The following is a 27,623-nucleotide window of genomic DNA, read 5'->3' on the forward strand; positions in this document are numbered from 1 at the left end:
ATCCTTTTGCCTGAGGGCTTTCCAATCTCATATTCAGCTTTTAATCCACAAATCACAGGCAGACTGAAAGAACTAATGTATAATTTTAAATCAGTCTTTTCATACTACATTTTTTCCCCACATACACACCATATATATACCATTTTCCATCACTTAAATTCAATCAACCCAGCAAAAGGTGGCAAACCCCTTCCACCCAGTAACATTAATTATATATCACTTACTCTTATTTCCGGGTACTTTAACATTTTTCAAATGAACATTTACTTTTACAGTTTCTACATATTAACCTTGTCTTGAGTATAATGTATCTTTTGAAGCATCCAGGTCGAGAAGTTTTCATTCCATATTGTGCAGTGACAGGATGGTAAGTACAACGTTACTGTGACCTACAGTATGTGGTAAACATATATCTCAGTGGGGTACTTCCCTTTGTTCGGCGCTCTCTCCCTCAGTCCCTCTCTCCTCTCTCGGGCACATGCACGCGCGCACAAGAACGCACGTGAGCACCTGCTTTAAAGCTGCAGCGGGGGGGGCAAAAAAAAAAAGAGAGAGAGAGAGAGAATAATTGTCAGTGACTACTTAGTGTTGCGAGTATAGCAGCCATTGTGTTTTGGATAAGCCGGTGGTGGTAACGCTCCGCGGCACACAGGCTGTCAACCGTGTGTGTTATCGGGCTAGAGCCTAAAAACTAACTACTGGGCATGTCGCGCATGACCGCTTCATCACAGCCACCGTGTTGATTTATTTCACCATGAGCGCGCCGAACAAGTCATCAGAGAAAAGGTTAGTGCCACGCTCACCTGTGTCTTTGCGTTTAATAAATTACATTCTCTTTGTTTGTTTATTTATGTTACACGCCATACTTGTGCATACTTTCAGAATGACAAGCAGAAATAATATCCCTATTGTAGCCTGTTTGAAAAGTTTCCTGGAGCCTGATGCGACTATTAGCTGTGTGTTTATTTTTCGTCAGGAACCATTTACAAAAGTTCTTTATAGCTTACACATGCTGAATGAGACACTTAACACTCCCGGCAGTTCATCAGCAGTTCAACACCTCTATAAAAAAAGACAGCGCTGGATGTATTTAAAATAAGACAAATGCGCCCAGAAGGTGTCAGTGTAGTTTATGCCTAAGTCTGCTCCAGTGGAAAAGGCTGTCAGTTTGTACAGCTGTGTCTGTCTATAAGAGAAAATAGCTCACAAATTCATGTCATGTTTTTAATGTGCTTGCCATGTCAGACAAGGTCAAGAGTAGTGTAGACAGTAGATTTGTCTGTACAAGTGTTTTATTTTTGAACCATGAAGCTAACTGATGGTGCATGTGCAGTATGTGAAGTTATATTAAACTCATATTTTTCCTTTGGACAGGAATGGCTCCAAAAATAAGCTGGATAAGCTATTAAAGGAGAGAAAAGGCACATTTCCACTGCTGATCAAGGTAGGAAGACAGCCATTCATTTTTGATAAATGTATTTAACATATTTGTAAATATTTGTCAATATTTAAATTGTGTACAAAGTCTTTGAAAGACTTTTTTTTTCTTGTCAGCCAGACGCTTAAGTATATTACTATAAGTTATAGTGGTTGCTATATTTCTGTGGTGTGACAGTAGGCCACCAGGCAACTCTACACCCTGTGTTGTTGCGCAGGCCATTAAATAAATGTTATTTAGGTGATTGTGTGCACTCAGCAGAACTGATTTATTAGGGAACATACTCTGCCTTGTCATGTTCTTGGCCTGCACCACTGAACCATCCGAGAGAGCTGCCCTTTTCCCATTTGCAAATGCTGGGAGATCAAAACTACCCAACCCTGAGCCATTATAGGGCCACATGCTGTATGTAACGTCTCCTGCTATGACCAGCACCTGGGTTAACCCTACCATCCCCTCTTCCTGGAAAGTACCACAACTTTCAGCTCTGCCCTTCAAGGACAAGTTCACATAGCAGTGGACTCATTCAACCGCCCTCCCTTCCTGTGAGAAGGGATTAGAGTGTTTCAAAGCCCCCTCGGACCTCCCTCATTGAGCTCCTATAGGACACTTTCCTACTTACTGTTGATTAAACTTTTAATACTGTTTGGAGCTCTTTGCCATCAGAGCAGACAAACCAGTGGAGCAGGAACGACTAAATCCCCTTGATGACATTGTACAGGGCAGTGCTGGTCCACTCACTCTGAAGCTACCTGGGCTCAGGGTTTATTCAGGCTCTATTTATAACAGCGACGGTTTGATGAGGAAAAAAGACGAATAGGGATGAAAAACATTGTAGATAACATGAATATGGGGAATGAGGAACATCAGATTTCCTGTGCTGTGAGTGAATGAGGGAGGGAGGGGGTATTTTAATGATTTATGGATGAGTAACCACAATAACATGGGTCAATGTAATTTAAAATATAGATTTCAAATCAAGCTCATACATTGCTGTGCTGTCTTATATGTACAGCATTGCACACAGCAGGGTGTGTTTGGTCAAAGTCTTCAACACTTAATCCCATCATGGCTGTTTTATTTGCTCTGATCTCAGCCAGCACTTGAAGAAAGACCCCTCACTTACACATTCTCCTTAATTAGCAAGGGCACTGCCAGTAGGTTGTTAAGCCAAAAGACACTTGAGATAAGAGCGCTGAAAATCTTTGAACATCAGTGAGAACTTGGAAGCAGTGTCTGAGGCATCATTTGAAGCTATTACGGTTTCTGCTGTGAGTGTACTCCTCTCTCAGGGTGTCAGTTCAATAGTTTTTTCAGTGTTTTTCTTTTTTCCAAGTTAGGATATCAGTGGAGAGCATGTGCGTCATTACAAAATGCAGACGCAAGCAGCTGCTCTCAACAGATGCAGCGCACCACTTCAAGATGTGAAAAGCCCTGAGACTGTAGCTAGCAAGGCATTTTCATTTGATATGACTCACTACTGATATCCACCTTTGGCATTTAAGCCTTTTTTTATATATCAGAAAAAGCTGTCAGATCCTTCCGGTAAAGTGGTACTTTATACTGCATGGACGTACATGACTTATTTTTGGGCATTTGTCTACTCTACTAAGTCGGGTCACTAATCTTCTGTCGTTCAACTATTCAGTTTATTAATTGAGCTCTACTTGCAACCTCATACAAAAACATTCACTACACTCTATTAGATCACGACCTTGAATATTTTTGTGTACTTCATGACCTGCTTTAGAGTATTGTTTGACAGAGCAGACCCATACACCTGGCCCAGGTTTTACCCCCACACACTGTGGAAAAGGGAGGGTGCCTCCCCATTATTCTGATGAACCTTGCCCCTGATAGGGTTTCTCATCACAGCTTTGTCCCTCGTTGACACCGGACCCCCTGGATTAAAGCCGGTCATTTAGAGGGAGAGCTCACGTCTGCTGAATTACAGGCTGATATCAGTGTCACTGAGCACAGGGTTCACACTGTGCATCTGTGGTTGAGTATAAAATATATTTCAACCAATATAAGCTTGCTTCCAGTCATTTCTAATGACCTCTCTTACTTAAGCACACGTGTGTATAAGACTGTCATGTGTGCAGCTGAAGTTGTGTCCATGTTAATGCACTGTTGCAAGCGTTCATGCGTACCAACAGAAAAGGCCCCTGGCTTGTTGTCGGAGTCATCACATGCCCCTTGCTTCTCAGCATGTGAATCTTCATGTTCTCTTAGCACCATAACAGAGCCAGGCATAGCAGCATCCTCAGTGGTGTGGATGACTGTTATCCCTCCCACTGGTCCACACAGGACTGTGAAAGCCTGGCCAAATACTGCCATGGCTGAGCCCATTCGTGCTGCCGTGTCACAGCTGCATATTCCCATGGTGAAGAGGTGTTGAGGTGGTGCTCCAGAGAGGACAGCTGCACTGAGACCCTAACTGAATCTGATAAACATTAATTGGATTTACAAAGAATGCTGGGTAAACAGCCACCCAGGGAGTTTTGTTAATGAGTGCCTGGCTTGTTTGCATGAAGTGTCTGTTTTCCTTTAACAGTGAGTCATGCAATACAGAGCTGCTAAACATGGTATGCCAATGTCCTCCCCCATTGCACCCTCTCCTTCCATCTCCATAGGCTCAGGAGCATTGTTGTGTAATAACGTTATTTAAAATACTGTTATATAAGAGGAACGGTTGTTGCTACCTTATTAGGCTCACTGATTCCTTTGTGATAATACAGCCTAAATAAGATGTTATTGGTCCTTTTTATTTATGGAGACAATCTCTAATATTACCACTGCAGTTTCTAGAACATCAAGTGCTACCACCACTAATACTGAGAACAGTAACTGGATAAATAAAGTAATTATTTAACCTGTTTACAGCTTTAGAAAAAAGGTTTAGAAAAAAGGCAGACCAGTCAATTTGCCAGTTGTCAGTCCATAATATAGAAAGATCAAATAAGCAGTTAAATTAAATGTTTCCTGTGATTACACAATTAACCTTATGTAATCATATTGTACTATTTTAATCTCCAAATGTATTAATTAAGAAATGTTGACATATTTAATTTTATATCCACCGAAGCCTAAAGTAAATAAAAATGTAAAACTAAAATAAATGTTGATTTACTACAAAGCAGTTTGCAACTGTGTTTACACAAGTGCTTTGAAAAAATTTGTTTTCATTATAATTATTATATTAATTCTATTTCACCTCCACTCACAAAGACTTATAATTGTGTTACATAATTGTGTTCACAGTAATCAGGATTAACCTTGTAGTCAGGCCTGTGTTGGTCTCACTGGCCGGAGTGTGTCAGTATATACCTGTAACATCTGCTGAATGCCAGTTCGATAGATTACACCTGAGCCTCAGCTAATGAAGCCATTAGAATCTAAGACAGGATCTCCTTTACACACTCTATCTGTCCACTGTGTTTTGATGACACTGTGTGGAACAGTATAGCCTCTTGTATTTGGCACCCAAAGACAACAAGTGTTTTGGTCCCCTTTGTCCACATCTGCCACACATGTCATCAGATTAAATCCTGCAATTTGTGCTAATTGTTACAGTTCGAAGGCGGTGTGTTGTCTGTGTCAGTTTAGCTCGGACATAGGGTCTTTTGTATCCAGGTGGTGACAAGAGCGGATCACCTTGCGAAGGTTCTTGTGGAAGGTGACAGGGGAGTCAGTACTTATGGGGTGAAAAGAAGGGCTGAACAATGCTCACCTTACCTCGGTGACAAAGCTGCACATCACTCCTGTTGGCCCAAGGTGACAGGCAAAAGGTCTGACACGACAGGGTGGTGGGATACAGGCGGGTATGGAATATGTTCAAAGATCTGAGGAAAGTAAAAAGAGAAGAGGCAAATTCTAGGAAAGTTCAAAATGGAAAATGAAATGTGGTGACTTGAGCTGTGTTGCATAGAGGTTTTGGTTCATTGGGACATCATCAAGAGCCATTTGAGGACAAGGTGTGTGGCCCCAGAGCTGCCACAAATACAAGGCCATCATCACTCACGCGGGTCTGGCTGCCTGAGCGCGTCGTCTCCATCCTCAGGTTCTCAGACCTGGCAGGGCACAGTCTGGGGCATTCGGGTCAACGTCCACACTTCACATGATAGGGGCTAGAGCCTGCAGTGTTGTAAGCATATTCAGCACTGAAACCTATGACACACGTATTTTGATGATAGAGATAAACTAACACACACACACACACACGCACCTGGTTCAAATTTTACACCACACCTGCCTCAGCTATCTCCCAAGTGAGCCAGTTATTTCATCTGATCAGCTTCATTGAAGCAACAGTGACGTTCTGTGGGGCGAGCAGAGCCAGACATGGGGCCCTGGGTCGGGTCTCATTCCAGGGATGGGAATCTGCAGATCTTAGATGAAAGAATGATTAATGAGGTAAGACTTCCAACTTTTGGAGAGAAAGACAGCTGATTGCTCAACAAAATATAGACTATGATGTCTTACCAGACCCAAAAGTAGAGTTTGCGGTGCGGGACATTGTAAAAGCTTCCTACTCGTTAACCTGTTAAGTATATTGAATATTTTCTATATATTTTCTCTTGGGATTTGAACTAAACAACAAGAACAAGTATGCAAAACTGGGATGCCAACAATGGTTACATTACTGAACCTGATCAGGACATCAGTGAACTTCTCACGGTATTACAAAGCTACATCTACTGTATGTCTTCATGTTTAATATTTTCATGCTTGTGTTTGTAGGATATATTTTGTGTTAGTCAGTTAGGGAAAAATTAAAAATAGGAATTTCATTTCTTCTTCTGCCAACTGGTTAGATTCCTGTGTTACTTGACGAAATTCTAATACAAAAGATCAGCAGCCATTCCTGCATTTTCTAACTTTCTTGCCATATACACAGAAAGCAGTCTTGCTGTTTTGGGCGAAAAAATGGTTTGTAGGAGGATGGCTTTACAGAAATGCTGTCAAGACAAAAGTAGTTTTTGCAATATCATTGTTTTCTTTCTAGCGCTTGTATATTGACTGGGTGTGTGATGGCTGTGTCTCTTTACTGTATGGCTGCAAAGCAAAAGAATAAGAGATGGTGAGAGAGAAAACTGAAGGAATAAGGTTTCCCGAGTATGGACTGATTTCAGTACGGAGCTATAACGGTGGCTGTGTGGAAGAGCTATTTGGTGCATGGTAAATAAGAAAACGAGACACCTCAGTAATTAAGTGGTGAAGATTCCCTCTAATCAGCTGTTGGTTGTCTGACATCAACTTGTTTAGGTACTGGGAGACAGGATTAGTTAAAAAGGTAGACATGCATTTTGTCTGTATTTTAGATTAGTCTCAAAAGTGAGGGATTAATTTTTCAGACTCACGATTGGGGAAACGGAAAAGGCTATTGTTTATAATACTCCCATGGTCTAGTCATCTGCGAAACAAGGCCAGGGAAAGTGACAAGTGATCTGTGGCCCAATTCTGGCAGTTTTTGTGACAGTCTGGGTCACAGTCTGATAAAGAAGACAGACAGGACGCTCTTGTACATCTGTTTGTGGTTATTACAGTACATAAAATGATGAGTGATGTATTATAGAGCACGAGAGGATTATGTCTACTTTGTATGTAGGCAGTCTCTATAGGCCGGCACAATTGACAAATATGAGCAGTAGGTCAACCCGCACCTCCATCAACCATCCCACACAAACACACATGCAAATACACAGAGATAGTTAGAAATTGTACAGAAAATTAGATAATCTTTAGCACTGTGGATGGCTGTCAGTAAAAAAAAAATACCAACATAAAAACATATTAAATAAATGAAAAGCTGGGTAATGATATTTTCCTGTTATTCCAAATAACTGATTCCATGCAAATTAATTATTTAAGTTTGGCTTTACATGTATGAAGAGTTTGTAATTTGTAACAGTGGAAAAATGTATTGTTTTGAAAATGTGTATAAGTAAATATAAAGATAATTAGTGCTGCAGTCAAAGATTATTATCATTATCAATTAATCAGCAGATTATTTTCTTGATTAATTTATGAATTTTCATATCAACTATATCGTCAAACCCTATTTGATTAGCAGTTGCGGTGATTCAACATAACTACGAGGGTGGTAGTTATATGATTACCTAATGCATTTTGTTATATATCTATAGCTCAGCCTCGTCACATCAAGCCTTATATTATTTATTTTATATGTCCTCAATTTTGTGTCATACAGCCTTGTACTTCTCTCATGTCTTTACTTCTTTCTTTCTTTTCTCTCTTGTTTTTTTGTAGCGTCTGGTGGATGTAATGTAATACTGTGTTACTTAAGCCACACACTTGTAACCATCACTTGGTACTCTCTATGCTCAGAGTGCCTGTGTGTAAGCACAGTGTGTGTAAGCTAGTCACAAAGTTTATATATCTTATATATATATGTAGTTTATATATCATAGTATGAATATATATTTATGTTATTATTATTTTTCTTTCTTTGTTTTTTGTTGGTTTTTACCTGTTTGTTGTTGTTGTTTTGGGTCACATTGATTCAATGGGTGGATTATGATACACGATACATGATATAGGCTACATGTACATATATATACATAGATGTCACATCAGTACAGAATGTTCCTGACTGAAGCTACTCAAATATACAGTACAAAGGCGTATGACTGATGCATTAACACATTTAAGCCTTGACCCTCAAAAGTACTTTGGTACAATCAAACATTGGCTCGTGTTACTGATGAATTAAGGTTTGTTTTTTTTGTCTCGCCTCCTTCACCGATGTTGAGAGTCTCTCCGCATGGCTAATGAGATTTGGCTTGGCCTGAGCCCTGCTTAATTTTCAGCTGTGTCCACAACCACACACACATGAACCGACTTACGTGAAGAAAGAAATGCACACAAAATCACTTAGTCCTTTTTATAGTGATTGAGGATAATCAGGCTAACATTTAGAATTTGGCGTGATTGCAATTACTTAACAATAGTAGCTTTTTGGTTTAAACCAATTGACTGTTTGCTGTTTGTTCATCAGCCACAATTGTTACAGTAGTTCTTGCTGAAACTGAAAAACTCCATGGACTTAAGGTAAAAAATCTATTTATAGCAAAGGTTTCAGTTTTCTAAACAATATTCATTTTGACAGTTGTTTGAACATACATAGAAATGACTGAGTCATTTATGATTAAAGGGAAGTGCTCCTTTAAATCCTGGTCTGTTGAGTTCCCATTCATAGATAGCTGGACTAAAGACAGAGGGCACGTCACCACAGACAGTTAATCCACACTTCTTTGCCAACCAATTTGTATTGCCAAGCACTATTAATTATGTCATATGTAAGTCACAATTGAGCCCGTAATTGTCTGTGGGTCTGTGAGTGTGTATGTGCTTGTGTCAACTTGTGAACCTGACCCATATCTCTCAGAAGCCTGCTGTGTGTCTAAAACTGCAAATGCTGCTGTCCACCTGCCAGCCAGGTCAAACTACCCACACTCCTCTCTGCCAAATGGCAGGAGACACTGATACTGTCTGTTTTGGCTGGCAGCTCATCTCGCTTGAGTTTGCCTCGTCTGGCAGCTGGCAGCGATTAGCCAGGGGCCGAACAGAATGTAAGGCACCAGGTTATGATCCTCTAAGAGGAGGTAATTTGGCCCTACTTTAACAGAGTCTCATCTGGCCTGGTGTAGCCTGCCCAACCACCTGCTGTTCACTCCATCCAGATCTGGCCTTAAGGCTCAGAGACATGGGAAAGGTGTGGCCCTGAGAGGCCAATAGCCTGTCAAAGGCCTCCATTATAAGTGGGTGTAGAGCCATGAATTAAATATTGTAAATTAAAAGACACAAGATGAGTAGGAAGGATACAGCAGCTACCCCTCTCTGTCATGTAAGAGTCAAGACTGGCTGACAGGGCAGTAATGAAATACAGCACCCTGGTGCTTCATGCTACAGAAATAGCAACATTTTTCCTGTCACCAAAACAAGGTGATTTACAGTTTTTATTTTTGGTAGAGGGGTGGAGCTTGTGTGAGCAAAGATACTTGTGCTCTCTAAGAGGACATGTCCTTTACTATGAAAACAACATTTAAAATTAAATGTTGCATGGTAACCTATAATAACTTGAGTTTAAATAGAGAGTTGGTACTTAATTGTCATTTAGTCATCTCCAGTAAATACACCGGCAAAGAATAAAGCGGTACAGAAAGGTAATTACAACACTTTGTTCCCCCGCGACTACCTGCAGCATAAAGCTCACAGTCAGCCTGTGTCCTGTCCTGCTGTGGACTCTGCAGTTCTCTGCTGCTGTGTGCAGCAGGCAGGAGGCCAGGGGCAGCCAGGGTGTGGTGGGATAAGCTTTCACCTACGCAGTATTTGTCAGCAAGACTGTAGCATCCCGCAGGGGTTTGTGGCAGCAGCCAAGCAAGTTGAGAATGGTAGATGAGATGATGGAGGAGATAAGGAGAGGTGTGCGGTGGGGGTGAGGGGAGTTGGAGGGCAATATGACAGCCCCACCGGCTTTGTCTCCAGGATACAGTGGCAAGTGAGAAGGCAGAGGAAAGTTGCAGGCATCGGTTGAACCACATGGGAGGCCTATTAGAGCTGTACCTCCTCCCTGTCTGACTTCCTCAGCCCCATGAAGAGCCAACCTGGGAGCATGATGGGATCTACAGTGTCTACAGTACCTCTCTATCTCTCCTCTCTTTAGTCCCATAGTCCCACCCCACCACCCCCTCTACCAACCTGCGCTCCCAGAGGCCTCTTTTACAGGAAGCTAAGTGCCAGGCCCCTGCTGATGTGTCTCCGGCTCAGGATGGGTCCCTTGTTGAGTCCCATCCATACGTCACTGGCAGCAGCATAGACAGAGAGCACTCTCTCACCGGTTACAGCAACAGCACAAAGCATCCTCTCAGTGTCTGTCTGCAGCCTGCCTTTCTATTTTGTCTGTATCCAGGAGCAGAGAAAATAATTTGGAGGAACCTGACTGGGAAGAAAACACTGGGGCACTGAGGTCTCAATCAACCGGAATATAACCTTATATGAGTAAACGATGCAGCGAAGCCAAGTCCAGCGTGCACTGGAGAGTTGTGAGGACTCACAGTAAGTTCTGCAGTAAGAAGCAATACAACATTTTTTCAGGATTTGTACACATCTAAAGAAGACGGTGGAACGTAATACTAACTGAAGTTCTGTGACGCTCAAGAAGATTTTAATTTTGTCAAATGGACTCAAGGAGCAACACTTAGTTTCTAGACTTAAAGCAGCAGGAAATGCAGGCCTGGCATCATCATCATCCTTCATTTTGTTTCTGATGGTGTCCATTTGATCTCTGACCTACTGAGTAACTACCTCCCCTCTGACTGGAAATGGTGTCTAGAGGCTGAGGTGGGCTTCAGGGTATGGTTGTAGCAGCATGGGGGAGATGTGCTATGTGGGAAGACGGGACCTCACCTGCCTGCTGTGGTTTTAGCCTCCTCCACGGCTGCTGCTGGGGCAGGAACAGAAGGGTCCAACCTGAGGTATGTTTGGAGGCTGTAGAGGCAAAACGGGAAGAAATTAATTGTTTCCATTTTCCTATACACCCACAGCAAATTCACATTCACAGAGTGTCCCTCTTTTTTTTCTTCTTTTTTTTTATTTCCTGTTCTGAGCAGTTAAGTCTCTCTATTTTTAGAATTGCTCACTGGTAACACAGTCCTTGTTTTGTCTTTTGTCATCTATACATAAACTGTGATGTTTAGTTTCATTAGTTTTTGGTTGTCATGGTGAGATATACTGTATCTGCATTGTTTTGTTCCAGCTGCTTCCCATTACCAATGCTTTGTCACCTGGGTGACAAAATGCACACAGCACAATAACTCTCCCAGGTGAACTGTGTCAAGGATTACTATGACTGACTTGCTTCCACTTTGATAATGTGTAACAGCTCAGAAATTTCAGAGCCAGAGCATGACTAGCTTTGGTTTTAAGGGAATAGTTTGATATTTTGGGACATACGCTTTGCTGTCTTGTCAAGAGTTACATGAGATGATTGATACCACTATCATATGTGTTTGTTTAATATGAAGCCTTTAGTTAGCAGCTGCTTATCTTAGTTTAGCACAAGCACTGAGGGAGAAACAAACCATGAGTTTGCCAAGGAACCAGCAGAAACCCCAGGAAATTACTGAGCCAAGCGAAGAAATAGAGAAAGCAAATAGGCGTAATTCTGTGGTTCTATGATAGTTTGATCTTTCTTTTCCAGTGTCATACTTACTTTTTCCAATTATGCTACAGTGCAGAGATAACATTTGATGCAAAATAATGTGCGATTGTGGCACATAAACATTGTACAAACAAATATGCAGCCTGGTGTGTTCTGCTTCACTCTAATCCAGGTTGTATAAGATGAATGCCTCCTATCGCAGTCCTTGTCATTATTATTCAGGCCAGACTTAAAGGAGCCTTCCACTTCTGGGAGAGTGTTCCCCATCTCTCATCCCTCATTCTTCTGAAGCGCCACTCCACCAGCAGGGGCCAAAAACACTTTGGCTCAACACAAAACCTGAAATTGTGCATTAGATCTTGTATGCTTGTTAGCTGCACATTACATAGCTCTAGCTCCAGTGATGTTACTTATTGTGTTTATTGTATAGTTAACTCCTGAAATACAACTACAGATTAAGAAATAAGGGAATAGATTAGTTGAGAGTAATAATGCGGGCAGGAGCAGCTTCATGGATAGTTGCTCCTCCTGTCCCATGGCTGAGGCTGATTACTGAAGTGGCTACTGCTGTTGCATAACTGCTGTCATCTAATCATATTCATCTCCTTTACTTGTTCTGGGCTCCTCAGCACATGGAGCCACTGAGTGGTTCCCCGCCCCCCTGCTGTGGGGATTAGTCACTGGAAAACAAATGTTGTCTTCTTACATTTGCATCATGACGGCATCACAAGGTTAATTCTGTAATGTCTGGTCTCTTGTTACGGAGAAGGATAAGTTGCCATTTCACATATCAGTGTGCTCAGGGAAAAAACCTTGTTACACTTTTGTCATGCTCAACTTAAGTTTAAGGATATTAACTGCTGTCTTCTCTGGGTATACTAAAGTTCTTTCAAAATCTGTTGGATGGCACAAAAATGTATGGTAGCCTAGTCAATCTAAAAATAAGGCCATTTTCTTTGTTGCCGACAGATGACAACATTTTATCACCTGGCAGAGATGATATCATATGAATAATAGTGTAAAGTTTTTCTCCTTCTTTTAGTAAATGTTGGCCCAACGGATTCTGACAGCCAGAGTTAATATGTGACAAACCTAAGGAACCAATAGAGTGCTGCAGGAATGACGTATTTTTTTTGGAGGCCAACCTGGAAGTTAGCATCACCATGGTTCCCTCAACGAAAAGCCAATTGGTTTTTAACATTGTTTTTTTGATTATTGCAACAACAAAAAATGCAAAATTAAAAAAAAAAAAGAAACCTGGAACCTTGCCAGTAAAAAGAGCAAGAGTTTGCACTAGCACAACCACTGCGCCTGCTTCAGCCTCTGCCAGATACATGCTTACAAGCTAACAAACATAAACACAAAAATGATGCTAGCTATATTTACCGTTCTGATACATCTGCTACTCGCCGATTTGGGTGGACAACATAGTCTTCATCTGAGTCTGGGTTTGACTGAGGATCAAACTTGAGTGGCTCTCCGATGTTTTCTACCAGAGACAGTTTGTTTCCTCTGAAGGTAACCATCTTGATAGCTTTGCTCTCTCACCTGTCTACCTAGCGCAAGCAGCGGTGGTGGGCGGGGCACGAGGCCTGATGAGGAAGTAACTCTGGAAGCCCTTTTTCAGACTTTTTTTCTTTACTTTATATATGGGAAAAACACGTTAAACTAAAATATTAACGTAAGTATTTTTGTTGTTGAGAATGTTTATGGTCAACAACCAGAAGGCTGTTTGTCCCCTGTAGACTCACTGTCTGTTTCTGTAGTTTTCTCATTTAATACTTATTCAAAGTTCTAAAAGGTTCCAGCAAAATTAGGATATTTAATATTATTCAATTCCGTCACTATCTTCTGTCTTTATTACAAAATAAAAGCATTGGGTTTTCCATCCTTTGACGTTGAAAGGTTTGAGACTCCCTTGCCCATACAGTAGCTCAGCAAAGTGAAAGCCAAGCTATCCAAAACTTGACATTTTATTTAAATATTCAACAACTGAGTATATATTATATTCTGTTATAGTCTTTTATATAGGATAATACATAGGATAATGCTGCTGTGAGAGAAACTCTTGAATTAAGTGCTTCATTGAAAAAAAGCTAAATGGTCAGATTTGTTTCACTTGACTGAAGACAGACGAGCTTTCCTGAGACTGCGTGACACCCCTCTGACAGTCTGAGAGCGAGCAGTCTAAATAACATTTACTGTAAATGAAGTGCGCTCGAGCGCTGTGGCCAAGACGTGCATGCGTCGGTGTAGACCCTCTCTGTACAGCGTCGGTGTTAGAGAGCGCATCAGTCACACAGCATGGTGTAGGTGGACGACAGCAAACGGATAAAAAACAAATCTATATCGGGACAGCCCCAGCTGTCAGCGGCTGAAACCTGAACAGGTGGCTCCTACAGTATCTTAGTAGAGCGCATCAAGGCGCAGAGACCCTCAACAGCTTGTCTCTCTCGCTAATCTCTTCTCTGACGACAGCGCACTTACCCTGTGCGCGTAAAACCAGGAGCACGACAGGTTTGGATCGGTGGATGTGATCAGTCATCAGGATTTTACTCATCAGTGTTGATTCAGTGTGCATCACGAAGTTGGACTTGCGGACAAAGTGTCTTGGTTTTGAGGCTGGACTGACAGAGTTGGATACAATGACTCTTTCTTGGATTTTATAATCTCTCCTCAGTGTTTGGATTGTCAAGCAGCTGTAAAGACCGACATTGATAACAAAGCATGTTGCCAGAAATAAACAAGGTGAGGGACTTTGGTTGGTTTGATGGTTGGGAAAATACATTGTGGTTAATAGTAGTGTGACTGTGATACTCAGTTTATATTTATAGTACATTTTTTGGCATATTATGAATTAGAGTGATGTTTTTTTTTTTTTTTTAAGTGACAGGGTTAGTCTGGTTATCTAATCAATGAGAGCGTTTGTATGTCGGTATACCATTCTTTAGCCTAACTCCTATCACATAGTGTCAGAACTTACAAATTTTCATATTTGCATTAAATTTTACACGGAACAAGAGATACTTTTGACCAGATACAGGGCTCCATATCTGGCCAGTTCCATTTCAGGAGAAACCTTCTACAGGTATCCTTTTTGCTAAAGTAAAAGTCTGAACATTTTCTTTTTAGCTTCATTGATTCATGCCAAGATTGTGAAGTCATTCTCACTTTGGAAATATTTCCATTTTTCCTCCACAAGTTATCCCACTTGAATGCTTATTTTGTAGTCCGCCCCCTTCCTCCTGACCACCTGCCAAGTTCGGATGAAAAATCTGATCCATTTCTATTTCAGTCGATGTTTAGCCTACTTATTTCAGCGTTCGTTGTGTTGACAGATTCTGTAAATCTATATGTGTTCTACTGTATTTTTCACACCTTACATGGAAACTGATATAAATTTAACCTTTGCTGTTTTTGGATCTTAAAAGAATTTAATCTTTCTACTGTTTTTAGTAACAGAAGTGGGAAATGCAGGAATTTTGACTGACGAACCCTAACAACTAATACTTAACTTTGATCACATGGATTGATCGGTGATTGTATTGACTTTGCAGGCATTCTTCCCTGTGGTCACAAGTGATGCCATCAGGAATCAGTTTGTTGTGTACAGTGGAAGTGGCAGAGGAATGTCTCTATACATTGAAAAATGACCGTGCATGCCTGACAGCTGATAGTGTCAGTGAGCAGTTTTACAGTTGATGTTTACCTTCAGTTACTCCTGGTTTTATTGCTTTGCTGACCCTCTGACCCTCGAGGACCTTAATGAGCTGGGATGATCCTCTACCTCCAGCAAAGACCCCCTGTCACATGGATACAGAGTCTGCGTTCCTCTTGACTTTTGTTTCTTTGTTTTTACTTCCATGTAAGTTTATCAAACTCATTAGCACATTTAGAGCTGATGCCGTCTTTCATGTGTGCTGAGTGTAGATGGACTGCATTTAGGAAACACAATATAGGCACGAATACAGACACCAATATCATTTAACACCTGCTGTTTTGAATCTCATCTTGAACTGAGAGAGGTGAAAAATCTGTGGTCATTCACTTACTCATTATTACCCTAACACCCAACACACTATCACATCTCTATCACATGTGTTCAGCTGTAAATTACTTCTTTATATAGTTTAGATGCTGACAGTCATTCATCACAGTGGAATAAAAGGTCACAGTCACATTTTTTCTTCGGCACTTGGACACATATTATGATGTCACTGGTTTCCACTGGCTCAGTGCCCTATAGCCAGGCTAACAGCAGACCATTACAGGTGATGTTTTGGAAGCCAACCTGCCACAGTGACCTACATGACTTTGTCACTCTGTCACTCACGGCGCTCCTGAGATTGTAACATGACTACACTATTGTATCATACCCTTGTTTGGCTACGTGTGGTTTCATTATCTTACTGAAGGACTATAACCACTTGAATGTGATGAGCAAAGCTAGTGCGTGTTTCATCCAGTGATCAGTAAGTCTCAGGAATTTATAAATCAGATGTAAGAAGTCTGTTCAGTGCCTTATCCTGCTCTGCTGAGCTGTCTAAGACGGTATAGTTCATCTCCTTCTCCTTAATTTACGACCATGACACTGACCTGATGTTGAAAGCTGTGTTAAAGCTTAAGATTATGATTGAGATGCTGTTTCCCATCCAGCACCCGTGGACAACACCCCACTCAGCCTGTCTCACCCCCTCCCTCCCTGCCTCACTGCCAGGCTGGCAGAGTGAGTTTAGCACATATCCCCATATGGGGCTAAGCTTTATTTCACCCATATGGTGTCACCCAACACAGTTGCACGCTCACCCACTGATTAATAAGGCACGTGTAAGCTGGCTTGGTGTAGGAGTGAAGTGTGCAGAATCATCCCAAATGTGATACTTTTTTTTTTTTTTATCAATTCAGTCAATCTATTGCTTCCCTTTAACACATTCAGTTGAATATTGCTCCTGCGTGCATAGGCTTGGAGGCACGTGTACATCCAATGCCAGTCACATGGATGTGCACATGGGCACACACCTGCACAAGCCAGCAGGTACACAGAGAATACTGGATAGCGAGGGGATCGTTGTTGCTGGGTTTTTGCAGAAGTAATCTATTTTAAGATCATAGTGCATTATTTTTGCCAGTCTGACTGCAACCACACTCATCTGCCCACAGGCTGTGTGTTTCTGAACAGACTGGAAAATACAGCCTACATGAATACGAGCAGCAGTTTCATTATTATTTAACACGACTGCTTTAATCCGTCTGTTTTGCTGTAAAATCTGATTGTGGAATGAATGTTTTATGCATTGTGCTGTATAAACAGTAAAAAACCACAGGGGAGGAGAAATGTGGTTACCTAATGCTTTTATTTCCAGCATGTTGTAAATAGAAAGCAGCATATTTTATGAATCCTTCTCATTCCTCCCACAGACATCACGACCGGAGCCCTTCCCTCACCCTCATCGACTCCCAGCAGAGGGAAACCGGCTTGGAACAAACCGACCCTGCTCACAGGTCAGCACTTCCCCTCTGCAAGATGCTGTAGCAGCTGATCCAATACACATACCAACCGTGCCATCTCTTCCCTTTAGTGTTTGAATTATGTAAGGTGTGCTTGAATTGTTATGAATGATGATATAAACACCCCCAAAACATTGCTTGTGACATAATATTTGTCATTCTCCACTGCTTTTTCTTTTTATACACATGCAGTAAACTACACTCGAATACCTTCTCCTATTAGAAATCATTCCTAGCACACTCACTAATGTTCTGACATGTATCCTTGACAATTATTGTATTGTTTTGATTATTAACTTTTGAATAAATAATGCATTTCAAGAATAACAGAGCAGCTCCTTAGAAAAAATGTGCCTCATTATAAAATATCAAGGGTGTTGTTCACAATTCACGTCATCCATATGGACATGTATTAACTCCTAAGAATAGCATGGACGTGACTGTACACATCTGTCTGCACATATGTGATTATCACACATTTCCAGTGATACAAGAGCATCCAATTTAAACAGCATGCCCCCCAGTTATGTACAGGCACATAACTGTGTTTATTTCCTTTGCCTGTTGTGGCAGGTGCTTGCGACTATATTTAGCCCTATCTCTATGCGTCATAACCAAGTTGGCAGATCCTGCAGCAGCTCATAACACGTGAAAAATACCTACTGTATAGATGGGAAAGGGTTTTCCTGGAATGCTTTTAATAATTAATATGAAAGAATTTAATATTTTCCTAATGCAGTACATTGCTGAAGGCTATACAATAGCATGTAGGATGGAGAGGCAGCTCAGTTTTTGTTTTTTACCTCAAATTTGTGGAATTTGTGATCAGGGAGTAGAAACCTGTCTTAATTACACTCTACAGTGTCCCTATTGACACAGATACACTTTTGTATAGGATATCTCATTTTTCCCAGGGAACTTGGCACATGACAGAAGGCTAATTTTGCCCATCATTGCCAGGGCTGAGCCTTGCAAGGCTGTGACACATGTAATCGTGCTCTCAGAGCAAGCAGGATGGCAGCCAGAGAAAAGCAGGTTGCTGCTCCTCACCTCCCCTACAGAGCCACCACAGACAGACTCTGTCAGGACCCAGCTTCATGGAGCTTTGTCCCCATTTCACTCTCACCCTGATAAGTAATTCCAACTGCTGCCTGCTGGGGGTCCTGGTCACCTGAGCCTCCATGTACAAAACGCATGTGAAAGGGATGTAGATCGCAAGCTGAGAACACAAACTAAAACTGACAAGGTGCAGCTCAACACAAAGATGTACTCATGAAAAAATTAAAGGGGCTGTGACAAGCTTGTATCTACACCTTAAAAAAGAATAATGCATTTCAACTTCATACTTGCTGACCCACTCTGTCTGGTTGCTTTTGTTGTATGTTTTCACTTCGATGTGCTGTTCAGTATCTGTCGCTGTGTTGTGCTAAGATACAAAGGGGGTAACTCCCCACAGAGGAAGACCTTAAAAGCCCTCCAGCAATGGAAGCTGGGCAATTTCTTTGTTAGTTTACATAAATATTCTGATTGGTTTTGTGTATTGAAAGCTATTATTATTCACACTCCTATAACTGACTGAGAGATCTTTTCTGCCCCTCTGTTATTTTGTCTCTCTTAATTGTTTTGATTTTATTTTATGTAGTGAAGTTTCAAATGTGTATTTCTTGACTGAAGGCAAAAAAAATTAAATAAATCCTCTCTGATTTACAGAAGTTTGGCCCTGGTGTAGGGACTTTGCCTCAGCTTGAGCCACCAGTGGTCCAGGTGGTGGTCAGCAATGCCAAAAACCAGCACCAGCAGTCGGACAACATCTTGCCCCAAATTGCCAACAAAGGGGGCCAAAACAACTTTCAGACACACCCGGTGAGCCTCTCATATGGTTACATGTGTAACACTGGCAGCCTGTAATATCCTAGTAGCAGCTAGTTTTGCATTATAGTGCTTTGTGATGTTTCTGATGGAAGGATAAAGAAAGTAGCTTACACAGTATGAAGGTCACACTGTAGTTATATTTCTTTGCTCACAATACAAATCGACTCTACTTACGTGTGGTGTGTTTTTTGGGGACAGGAGGAGAGGCCGAAGCCCACCCAGCAGTTCACCATGCGGTTTGGTGCAGCAATGGATAAAGTGTCAGTCTCTCGCAACAGCAAGATTTTCAGCAACAAGCTGGAGAAAGAGAAGGCATATGAGGGACAGAGATTACCCATGTCACCCATAGGTATGTTATTAAGGATTCAACGAAATACAGCAGAATTAGAAAGCCACGGAGGCGTTATTTCATATTTTGATTCTCTTGTGGGTGTTTCAACACAAACTAACTAAGTAACAATTTTGATTCCCCTGATGTAATAAAAATATCATGTTGGCCTTGAAGCCAATTGTTCGGCTCACAATCCTCTGCTCTCAACAGAGCTATAATCAATATGATAGTGACTCATACTGTCCTCCTCCTCTTACTTCCTGTTGCAGAGGCACTGAAGAACTTCCAGGAGCGGATGACGGACTTTGAGCAGGAGGAAATCATGGATTACACGGAGGTCTGGTTCATGGGGCTGGGCTCTCAGAAGATCGAGGGTTCCCAAGGAGGACCACAGAACTCTGGATACGATGATGAGCACGGAAGCTACATCAGGGTAATGTGTTAGATGGAGTAGGATAGGACAGGTTTAAGCTTGCTATTTTACACTACTGCTGACCATTTTAGACCAGTACCTTCCGGGCACGATTGGTTTTGGTAGATGAGTATTGTATGAAATTAACTTGCTGTGTGGTTAAGTAGCCTAGTACCAAACAGGGACTGTGAAGAAAATTCCTCCTTGTTCCTTTTGCTTGTGAATAACTTGTGAAAAAAAAACAAACATAAAAATTATACATGTTAGCATTAGCTCTAGAAAAAGTTAGAAATCAGTTAACTCCCAAGTCTTACATGTTACATTTTCCAGGTGCATGAACAGAAGATTTTTCTAAACAGTTGCTAAACTCAGATTTGACAAAAAAAAAACAAAGGCTACTTAATGTTCTCAGTGTTGAATCATGTACTGTAATCTTTAGCAAACTAAAAGAACGTGGGTTTTCATTCACGGCTAACGAGAACTAAAACTCATAGCTGCCAGGAAAGGAAGACTTGATTCTAAAGAACTGTAATGTTTGTGTGGTCAGCAGCTATGTCATGTAAACACAACTTTTAGTTTATTTGCTGATGCATACAAAACCAACAGGATGTTTTTTTAAATAGGGCCCAAGTTTGAGTCAACCCTATCAAAAAGCACATTTAAAGTGTACAGACATGAAATTGAAATCATTTTAAATCAAAAAGATACACTTGAAACCTGAAGACACGGTGTTGTGTATCATTTCACTCACTCACTCACACACACATGCAAAGACGTCCAAGCTTCCTAAGCTTAACTGTACCTGAACAGATGCCTTCGTATGACCTTAATCCAGCAGCTGCAGACATGAACCAGCCGTTCTCTTGGACTGACTTCATTGTTGAATGCTGTGTACAATAAACTGCACTGAGGTCACCACACCCTGTAACAACAGGCTAAACTGTCCTGTATCAATCAGGCAGTGAGTGACCAGCCGATGTTTAGACTCTTACATCTCTGTTGAGGTTCATCTCACTGTCACGGCTTTGACTCACAGTTACAGTAAAGCCATAGTACATTTTACCTGCACTACTCCGCTGCACAGGTAATCATTTTGTATATCCTAAGATTGTGATGTCAGCGAGTATATATACAGTAACGTGTATAATCATTAACAGTGGCTATTATATGAGTTCATTTTGCTGTTTTTATTTTATCTTTTATTTTCATTGAGTGAATTCCTCTCTAATATTCCCTGTGCTCTTGCTCTTGTTCTTCCAGGTGCTGCACGATCACATTGCCTACAGGTTTGAAGTGCTTGAAGTGATTGGGAAAGGCTCCTTTGGGCAGGTCCTAAAATGTCTGGACCACAAAAACAATGAACTCGTAGCCATTAAGATGATCCGCAATAAGAAAAGGTAAGCCGTAATATTTCATTCTGAAATATTTTATTATTTAAATTTCATTCTGATCAGATGTTTGGACAAACCTTTCCCGGAACAGACCTTCAAAAAAACACCTGTATTACTAGGTCAAGTGCAATGTTGCTGTATAGAATAAAAGCTGTATGGTGAAGTTATTTTTCATATTCAAGGAGTCAACTTTTGGCATTCATTTGAGATCTGATACCCCGTTGTGAGGTTTTTTCCCACATGCCTGTACCGTGATCATTTTACATTTTAGGAGTCGGCCAAATCCTGATTTAGCATGAGAGAAGTCGGCACCTCTTGGTGTTAACTTACCTGTTCTTCCTCACTGAGGATCGCAGTGGCAACAACTGCCTGAGTCCTTAGGTTAGATGCAGGAGGAGCCAGCAGGTCTGACCCTTACTTCAATAATGCAGAAAACAAATGGACGCAAACTGCCACGGCACTGCCGTAGGAGAACTCTGTGCCACTGTGTCAGATAGCTATCTTAGATCTAATTTCTCCTGGGGGAGGATGGTGAATGATTGACATACAGAAATATCAAGGAATTTTAGGGATTTTTGTGCTGGGACAAACCTCCCTGTCAGAGAAAATTGATAGGAAACATGTTCATATATAATATCAAAAACTTTCCAAGAGATATTCAGACATTTTGGCATGTCGGAACTTCAAACACTATTCTTACCCGGCTATACCTAAAAATTCATAAATAAATCATGTTCAAATCCCAGGTAATATTGGTGAATTTCAGTATCTAACAAATTGTCGAACAAATTGTCCTGTAGGTTTCATCACCAAGCCCTCGTAGAGCTCAAGATCCTGGATGTAATAAAGCGGAAAGACAAAGACAACCTCCACAACGTGATCCACATGAAGGAGTACTTTTACTTCCGAAATCACCTCTGCATCTCCTTTGAGCTCCTCGGGTTAGTACATTCACTCGCATTCAGCATGCAAGCAAGCAGGCCTGCATGTTCAGAAAATAGTCTTACAGGAGACTATAAAGACATCTGAATAATTGATCTATTCATCAAACGTATTCGAGGTCAGCCACCTTTCCTCAGGTACAACAGTAGGGTCTGATCCCTTTGCTGTCTTATCAAAGACACTTCTCACTTGTCTCTAGTCATTACTTCCACCTCCACCTCTGCAGTCAGTCATGAGTTAAGTGATTACCTGTGTACCTTAAGGCGTCTGTGTTTTAGCATGGATCGCTACTGATATCTATTTGAGGGGAGATAGTTTTGTGTATCACTCTGGCTGAATGACCTTTAGAGGACGTCTTGCACTGCCACCTTGTCTAACATTACTGTCACCGAATCCTTTAGTTAAGGCCTTGATTAGGGCCCTATCTTCTTCCCCTTCTTGCTTCATGGTGTGAAGTCTCCTGTTACACAGTCTAAAGAAGTTTATGCTTATCACAAGTGGAAAGAAATGGCAGGGGGACACACTGCGCGTCTCTGTCCCCTTGTCAATGTGAGGACAATCATAGATTATTGTGCACTTGACAGTCAGTGGATATTCTATTATAGGTGATGTACAGTGACATCAAACTTAGCAGCCCTTTTTCAGGGCAATTATTTGAGTCCTTACTGTGCTCACTCTACTATGTATAGAGATGATGTGTGTAGACGGAAAAAGGAAAAAAAAAAGTTTAAAAAAAAAAGAAATATTGTAAGGGAAAATATTTTGAAGATTAATCCAATGTATTCTTTATTAGCATTACTAACTAACCATGCATTGCATTTTGTTCCTCTTCACAGGGTGAACTTGTACGAGCTCATCAAAAAAAACAACTTCCAGGGCTTCAGTCTCGCTCTCATCCGTCGGTTTGCCCATGCACTTCTCAGGTGCCTGCAGATGCTGCACAGGGAGAAGATAATCCACTGCGACCTCAAACCGGTACTGACTTCTATTATCTGTAACACCTGGCTCTGTATTTGGAATACAAATTATTAGGCATGATTGAAAACTCAATGAAACCTCATGTAGATCACACAGTTGAATCACTGTAATGCTGTGGGTCATTATCCTGCAAAAAGATTCCCCAGAACAATAGTGTGAATTTTGCTCCACCTTGTGGAGCATTGCGATACTGCAGCATAATTCATGAAAGCTTTTTTGGTTTTACTTCTAAACAGGAGAACATCCTTCTGTCTCAGAGAGGGCCAGGGAACATAAAGGTGGTGGACTTTGGGTCAAGCTGTTATGAACAACAAAGGGGTAAGAGCATATAACTCCTTAGTGAGAATATGTAACAACCATTTTCACCATGTTGGGATATTCAAAGAAATGGACTGGTTCTGTGAACATAAATCGTATATGAACTTATGCACCTTATTGTCTATTTTTCCCTCTACTTTCCACCTCCATTAGTGTACACCTACATCCAGAGCCGCTTCTACCGCTCCCCAGAGGTGATCCTGGGTCACCCCTACAGCATGGCCATTGACATGTGGAGTCTGGGCTGCATCCTAGCTGAGCTCTACACAGGCTATCCTCTCTTCCCAGGAGAGAGTGAAGTGGAGCAGATAGCTTGCATAATGGAGGTAGGACGTGGACATAATTGTGTGTGTTTTTGAAATATGGTTGCTGAGTTGCTTCAGTGTGTGAAAGTATCCTGATATTACAGGTTCTGGGGATGCCTCCAAATGATTTTGTGCAGTCAGCGTCGAGGAGGAGGTTATTCTTTGGTGAGAATTTTTCTTCACCTAGATATTTTTCTTAATGTCTAATTGGGTATTTTATTTGATAGAATGTGGGATTACTAGATGAGAAGATGAATGAATATCTCAGTGGGTTACCGCTTTGCAGAAAGTTTAAGATAACATGGGAACATTCAGATAAACTGCTGCTGTGTTTTGGTTGCAGACTCCAAAGGAAACCCAAGGAACATCACTAACAGCAAGGGAAAGAAGAGGAGACCCAACTCCAAGGAGCTGTCAGCTGCTTTGAAAACTAATGATGTCTTGTTCTTAGACTTCATCAAACACTGCCTCACGTAAGTCACCTTTACACTTCTGCTAGAATCTGCGTAAAAAACTGGATGTGACTTTTTAAAAATCATTAGGCTTTAATGGTACTGCATTAAAGTTCAAGCTGCACTTGCATACTTAAATTACTTCTCTGTGCTTGTCAGTTGGGATCCAACCAAGCGCATGACTCCTGATGAGGGGTTACAGCATGAGTGGATCCTGGAGGGAAACTTCAACAAAGTCCGGCCAAGAACCAGACCGACAGTGAAGAAAACCTCAGACAGCTCAACTAGCACAGACAGACAAACTAATGGTAAGCCTGATAAGAGTACAGTCCATTTCAGCATCTATGCTGTATACTTAGAATAATAATGACTGCAAAAAAAATCTATACAGTTCGGACTGAATGGTACAAGTTTTCACTTATATTCACTGATATTTTGTATTAGCATTTCATCATAATTACATCACATTTATGGCAACTCAAATAATAAACTTAAATAACACTGGTAACCTAACAATATTATTACACTACAGACAGTAACACTCAACCTCAGTGTTTAAATGCACAAAACAAACACCTCAACACCAACAGCACCACACCTTAACTGGAAGCATACTGCTAACTCATTCCACATTGCTACTCTAATAAAATACAAAATGAATAATAAACATTTTACATTTAGGTCCACATACGTATATACACATATACAGAGACATGTAGACACATATACGAAACCTTTTAAGCAACATATTTAACTATGATTACATTTGTTTACCACTGATTAATTCATAAAGGCCTAATTTGTGGATCAGTCCCAATAGTAGTTTCCAGATGTCTAAGATGTCCGATTTGTTTTTGCATATATACGAAAGGTTTTCAAATGGAATAACATTAATGGATTTTTCAAACCACAACAATACATCAGGGCTTTTGTAGCCGATTCACATCTGAACAATCTTTCCACATACCACATATTCCCAAAATACACTTATACTTAACAGCGTATTTAACAGTATAATCTAAACCTAAGATGCAGACTAAAGGGCTCAGTGTTATAGTGACATCAAGCAAATCATAAATTTTGGCTTTGACGTCATTCCAAAAACCTATCATCTTCCAGAAGTCCACAAGGCATGAAAATATGTTGCTTTCCTCATGTTACGTTTCATACATACTGCGAACAATCAAAAATATTAATTTCCAATCATCTATGCTTGTTGCCCTCCCAATGTCCACTTAATAATAACGCAGTTACTTTTTATTGAGTGAAACAGATTTCATTAATAATTTTGACTGAGCTGAAGAGGCATCAGCTGATGCCATAGCTGCAGACACACCAACAGAGTTCTTTTGTATTCACCTCAAGCTGACATTTTACTGTCCTTTGTTTCCATGGTACTACAGAGAAGGTCAGCTCAGAAAGCAGCACTAACGACAAGCTGAAGAGAGACAGCTCAGAAACAGGAACAAAGATGGCACCTGCTGAGCGTCTGCGGCCCATCGGGGCGTCAGCGGAGGAGGAGGTATGTGAGAGCGATGGCAAGCTCTCCACAGATACCAAACAGAAAGGAGGGGGAGAAAGGCCTGTTCACATCATAATCAAGCCTCAAGAAGAAGTAGGCACGGAGAGAAAAGATCGCCAGGAACCGTCTCAGTGTTTGCCCCCTATCGTCTAACAGTCCAAGGGAAATGTGCTGCGTTCATGACAAGTGGGAACTGGGAATGTTCACACTCAATGTCCCATATCCCACCTGAGAATGAGCATGTTGTTGAAGTGGAAGTAAATGGACAGATGAAATAAAGTTTCATTTGTCTGGCCGTGTACACACAGAAAATGAAAAGATCCTTCATGCTGTTATTTGCTGCAAACATGTTGCTGCCGTGTATACATGACGTCACAAAACAAAATGTTAGAGAAATCAGAACCAGAGACAAGAGTCAGTTCCTGAGTCTCAGTTGGAAAGCAGCTCAAGCCGATGTTTTCTACTGACAAGTAGAAAACAAACCAGTTCCCACATGCCATGAACAAAATATTGATGTGTGGTTGGGATACACTCATCATCAGCTAAGAGGGATTTCTTCTATTTATTGTTTTAAGTATGCAGTCATAGTGTAAAATTTTTATTCTGTGAAACTTTGAGTTTGTATGATAGTGACGTCAATCAACCAGTTGTATGTTTTTTTTGTTTGTTTTTTTATAAAGGAGTTGAGATGCAGTTGCAGGCAGGCAGTGTGTTTAAATGTGTCACACTGGAGACATCAAGCTGTCTGCCACATAAGAATGCACTTGAGTTTAAATTAAATGGTTAAAATCCAAATTCAAAGTACAGCAAAAATGTTTTGCTGTCATTGTTTCCTGTATTATTTACTGAACCCATCTTTGCTGCGCATTGACATCTTTGATACACAGGTTAGACTTTTACTTCTCTGTTTCCATGTTAAAAATAAAACAGCTGACTTTAAAAAAAAGCACATTGGTAGGAAATCAATCTAATCTTTGTTTTTGCTTTTATTTTCTCGTCTTTTAGACATTTTAGCCTCATTTAAGTTTCGTAATGGTAAAAGATTTGAAAAATTGTGTGCAATAAAGGCTGAGCCAAAAAATGTCTTTTTTTAAACATGATGTTAAATAAATATTTGTCATGTACTTTTTAAATGTAGAATGCAGTTGATTACTACTGATTATTAATTGTTTTACTTATTTATTATGGAATATGTTTGATCCTATGTTTCATATTTGTTTAAGAATTTAATTCAACAATAATAAAATATGTATTTGTAATAGAATTTATTGTACATATTTCTGCTGTAATTTCGTATGTATGTGTAATACAGAACATATTTTAAGAAAAATATTTCAGATATTTGTTGAGGGTTTAGACAAGGTTTTACTTGTTGTGTTGTTACTGTATGGAAACATTTTGTCTGTGTTATTCATAATATTTTTTATATTAGAAACAAAAATACAATCCTATTATTGATAGTTTGTGCCTTGCAGTATTAGAAATCTTGCACTTTACTATTGTGTGTGTACATCTGGATTAGAAACCGCTGGATTCTTGGCTGTCAAACAGACAAGAGTTCAGACTACCTTGCCAGGATCCCATTTATTTCACAAAATAATGTTACAGGACATAATAAAACAATTGTTACATTATTTACCATCTTTTTACAATGATTTATGTTGTTAGTCGCCAACAGAGATCCAACTTAAACTGAAGATAGACTTGTTCCCTCACTATCTATTAGCTAAACCACCAGAGATCCCGAGAGGATAGATTGTAGCTGACGAAAGTCAATCAAAGTCATTTTTATGTCTTTTATGATGAAATAAAAAGTTGTTTCAAAGAACATGTGTTTTAATATTTCACAATTTTTATCCTCATAGTTATGGTTATGTGTGATTCAACCTGAAATGAAACTGAGGCCTCTTTGGCACATTGTGAAAATCTAAATGTAAAGCATCAAACAATTAAGCTGCATTACCTCGT

At 40.5% G+C, this 27,623-nt stretch overlaps 1 protein-coding gene across 2 annotated transcripts; it reads left to right on the plus strand.

The window, feature by feature from the left end:
- The first annotated feature begins 663 nt into the window (after positions 1 to 663).
- On the plus strand, positions 664 to 27,587 carry dyrk4 (dual specificity tyrosine phosphorylation regulated kinase 4). Of its 2 annotated transcripts, XM_022749907.1 has the most exons (15): positions 664 to 786; positions 1,375 to 1,444; positions 17,043 to 17,126; positions 18,843 to 18,995; positions 19,203 to 19,353; positions 19,605 to 19,768; positions 21,008 to 21,144; positions 21,939 to 22,079; positions 22,917 to 23,055; positions 23,295 to 23,376; positions 23,530 to 23,702; positions 23,786 to 23,846; positions 24,025 to 24,154; positions 24,293 to 24,441; positions 25,537 to 27,587. In XM_022749907.1, exons 1-15 carry the CDS (start codon positions 755 to 757, stop codon positions 25,806 to 25,808), a joined length of 1,938 nt encoding a protein of 645 aa, XP_022605628.1. In that variant the 5' UTR covers positions 664 to 754; the 3' UTR covers positions 25,809 to 27,587. The 2 variants fall into 2 exon arrangements, with proteins under 2 accessions (XP_022605628.1, XP_022605629.1); XM_022749908.1 differs by lacking the exons at positions 664 to 786; positions 1,375 to 1,444 and adding an exon at positions 13,992 to 14,372.
- The last annotated feature ends 36 nt before the right edge of the window (positions 27,588 to 27,623 follow it).

Source organism: Seriola dumerili, unplaced genomic scaffold (assembly GCF_002260705.1).
Source record: "Seriola dumerili isolate Sdu_G_001 unplaced genomic scaffold, Sdu_1.0 BDQW01000147.1, whole genome shotgun sequence".
Classification (NCBI taxonomy): Eukaryota; Metazoa; Chordata; class Actinopteri; order Carangiformes; family Carangidae; genus Seriola; species Seriola dumerili.

Bases quoted from the DNA above. Each gene is read 5' to 3' on its own strand.
- dyrk4 (XM_022749907.1), top strand. From the start codon at position 755: ATGAGCGCGCCGAACAAGTCATCAGAGAAAAG. The intron at 22,080-22,916 runs GTTAGTACATTC...TCCTCTTCACAG, and splicing joins ATCTCCTTTGAGCTCCTCGG to GGTGAACTTGTACGAGCTCA. The intron at 24,155-24,292 runs GTAAGTCACCTT...TGTGCTTGTCAG, and splicing joins TTCATCAAACACTGCCTCAC to TTGGGATCCAACCAAGCGCA.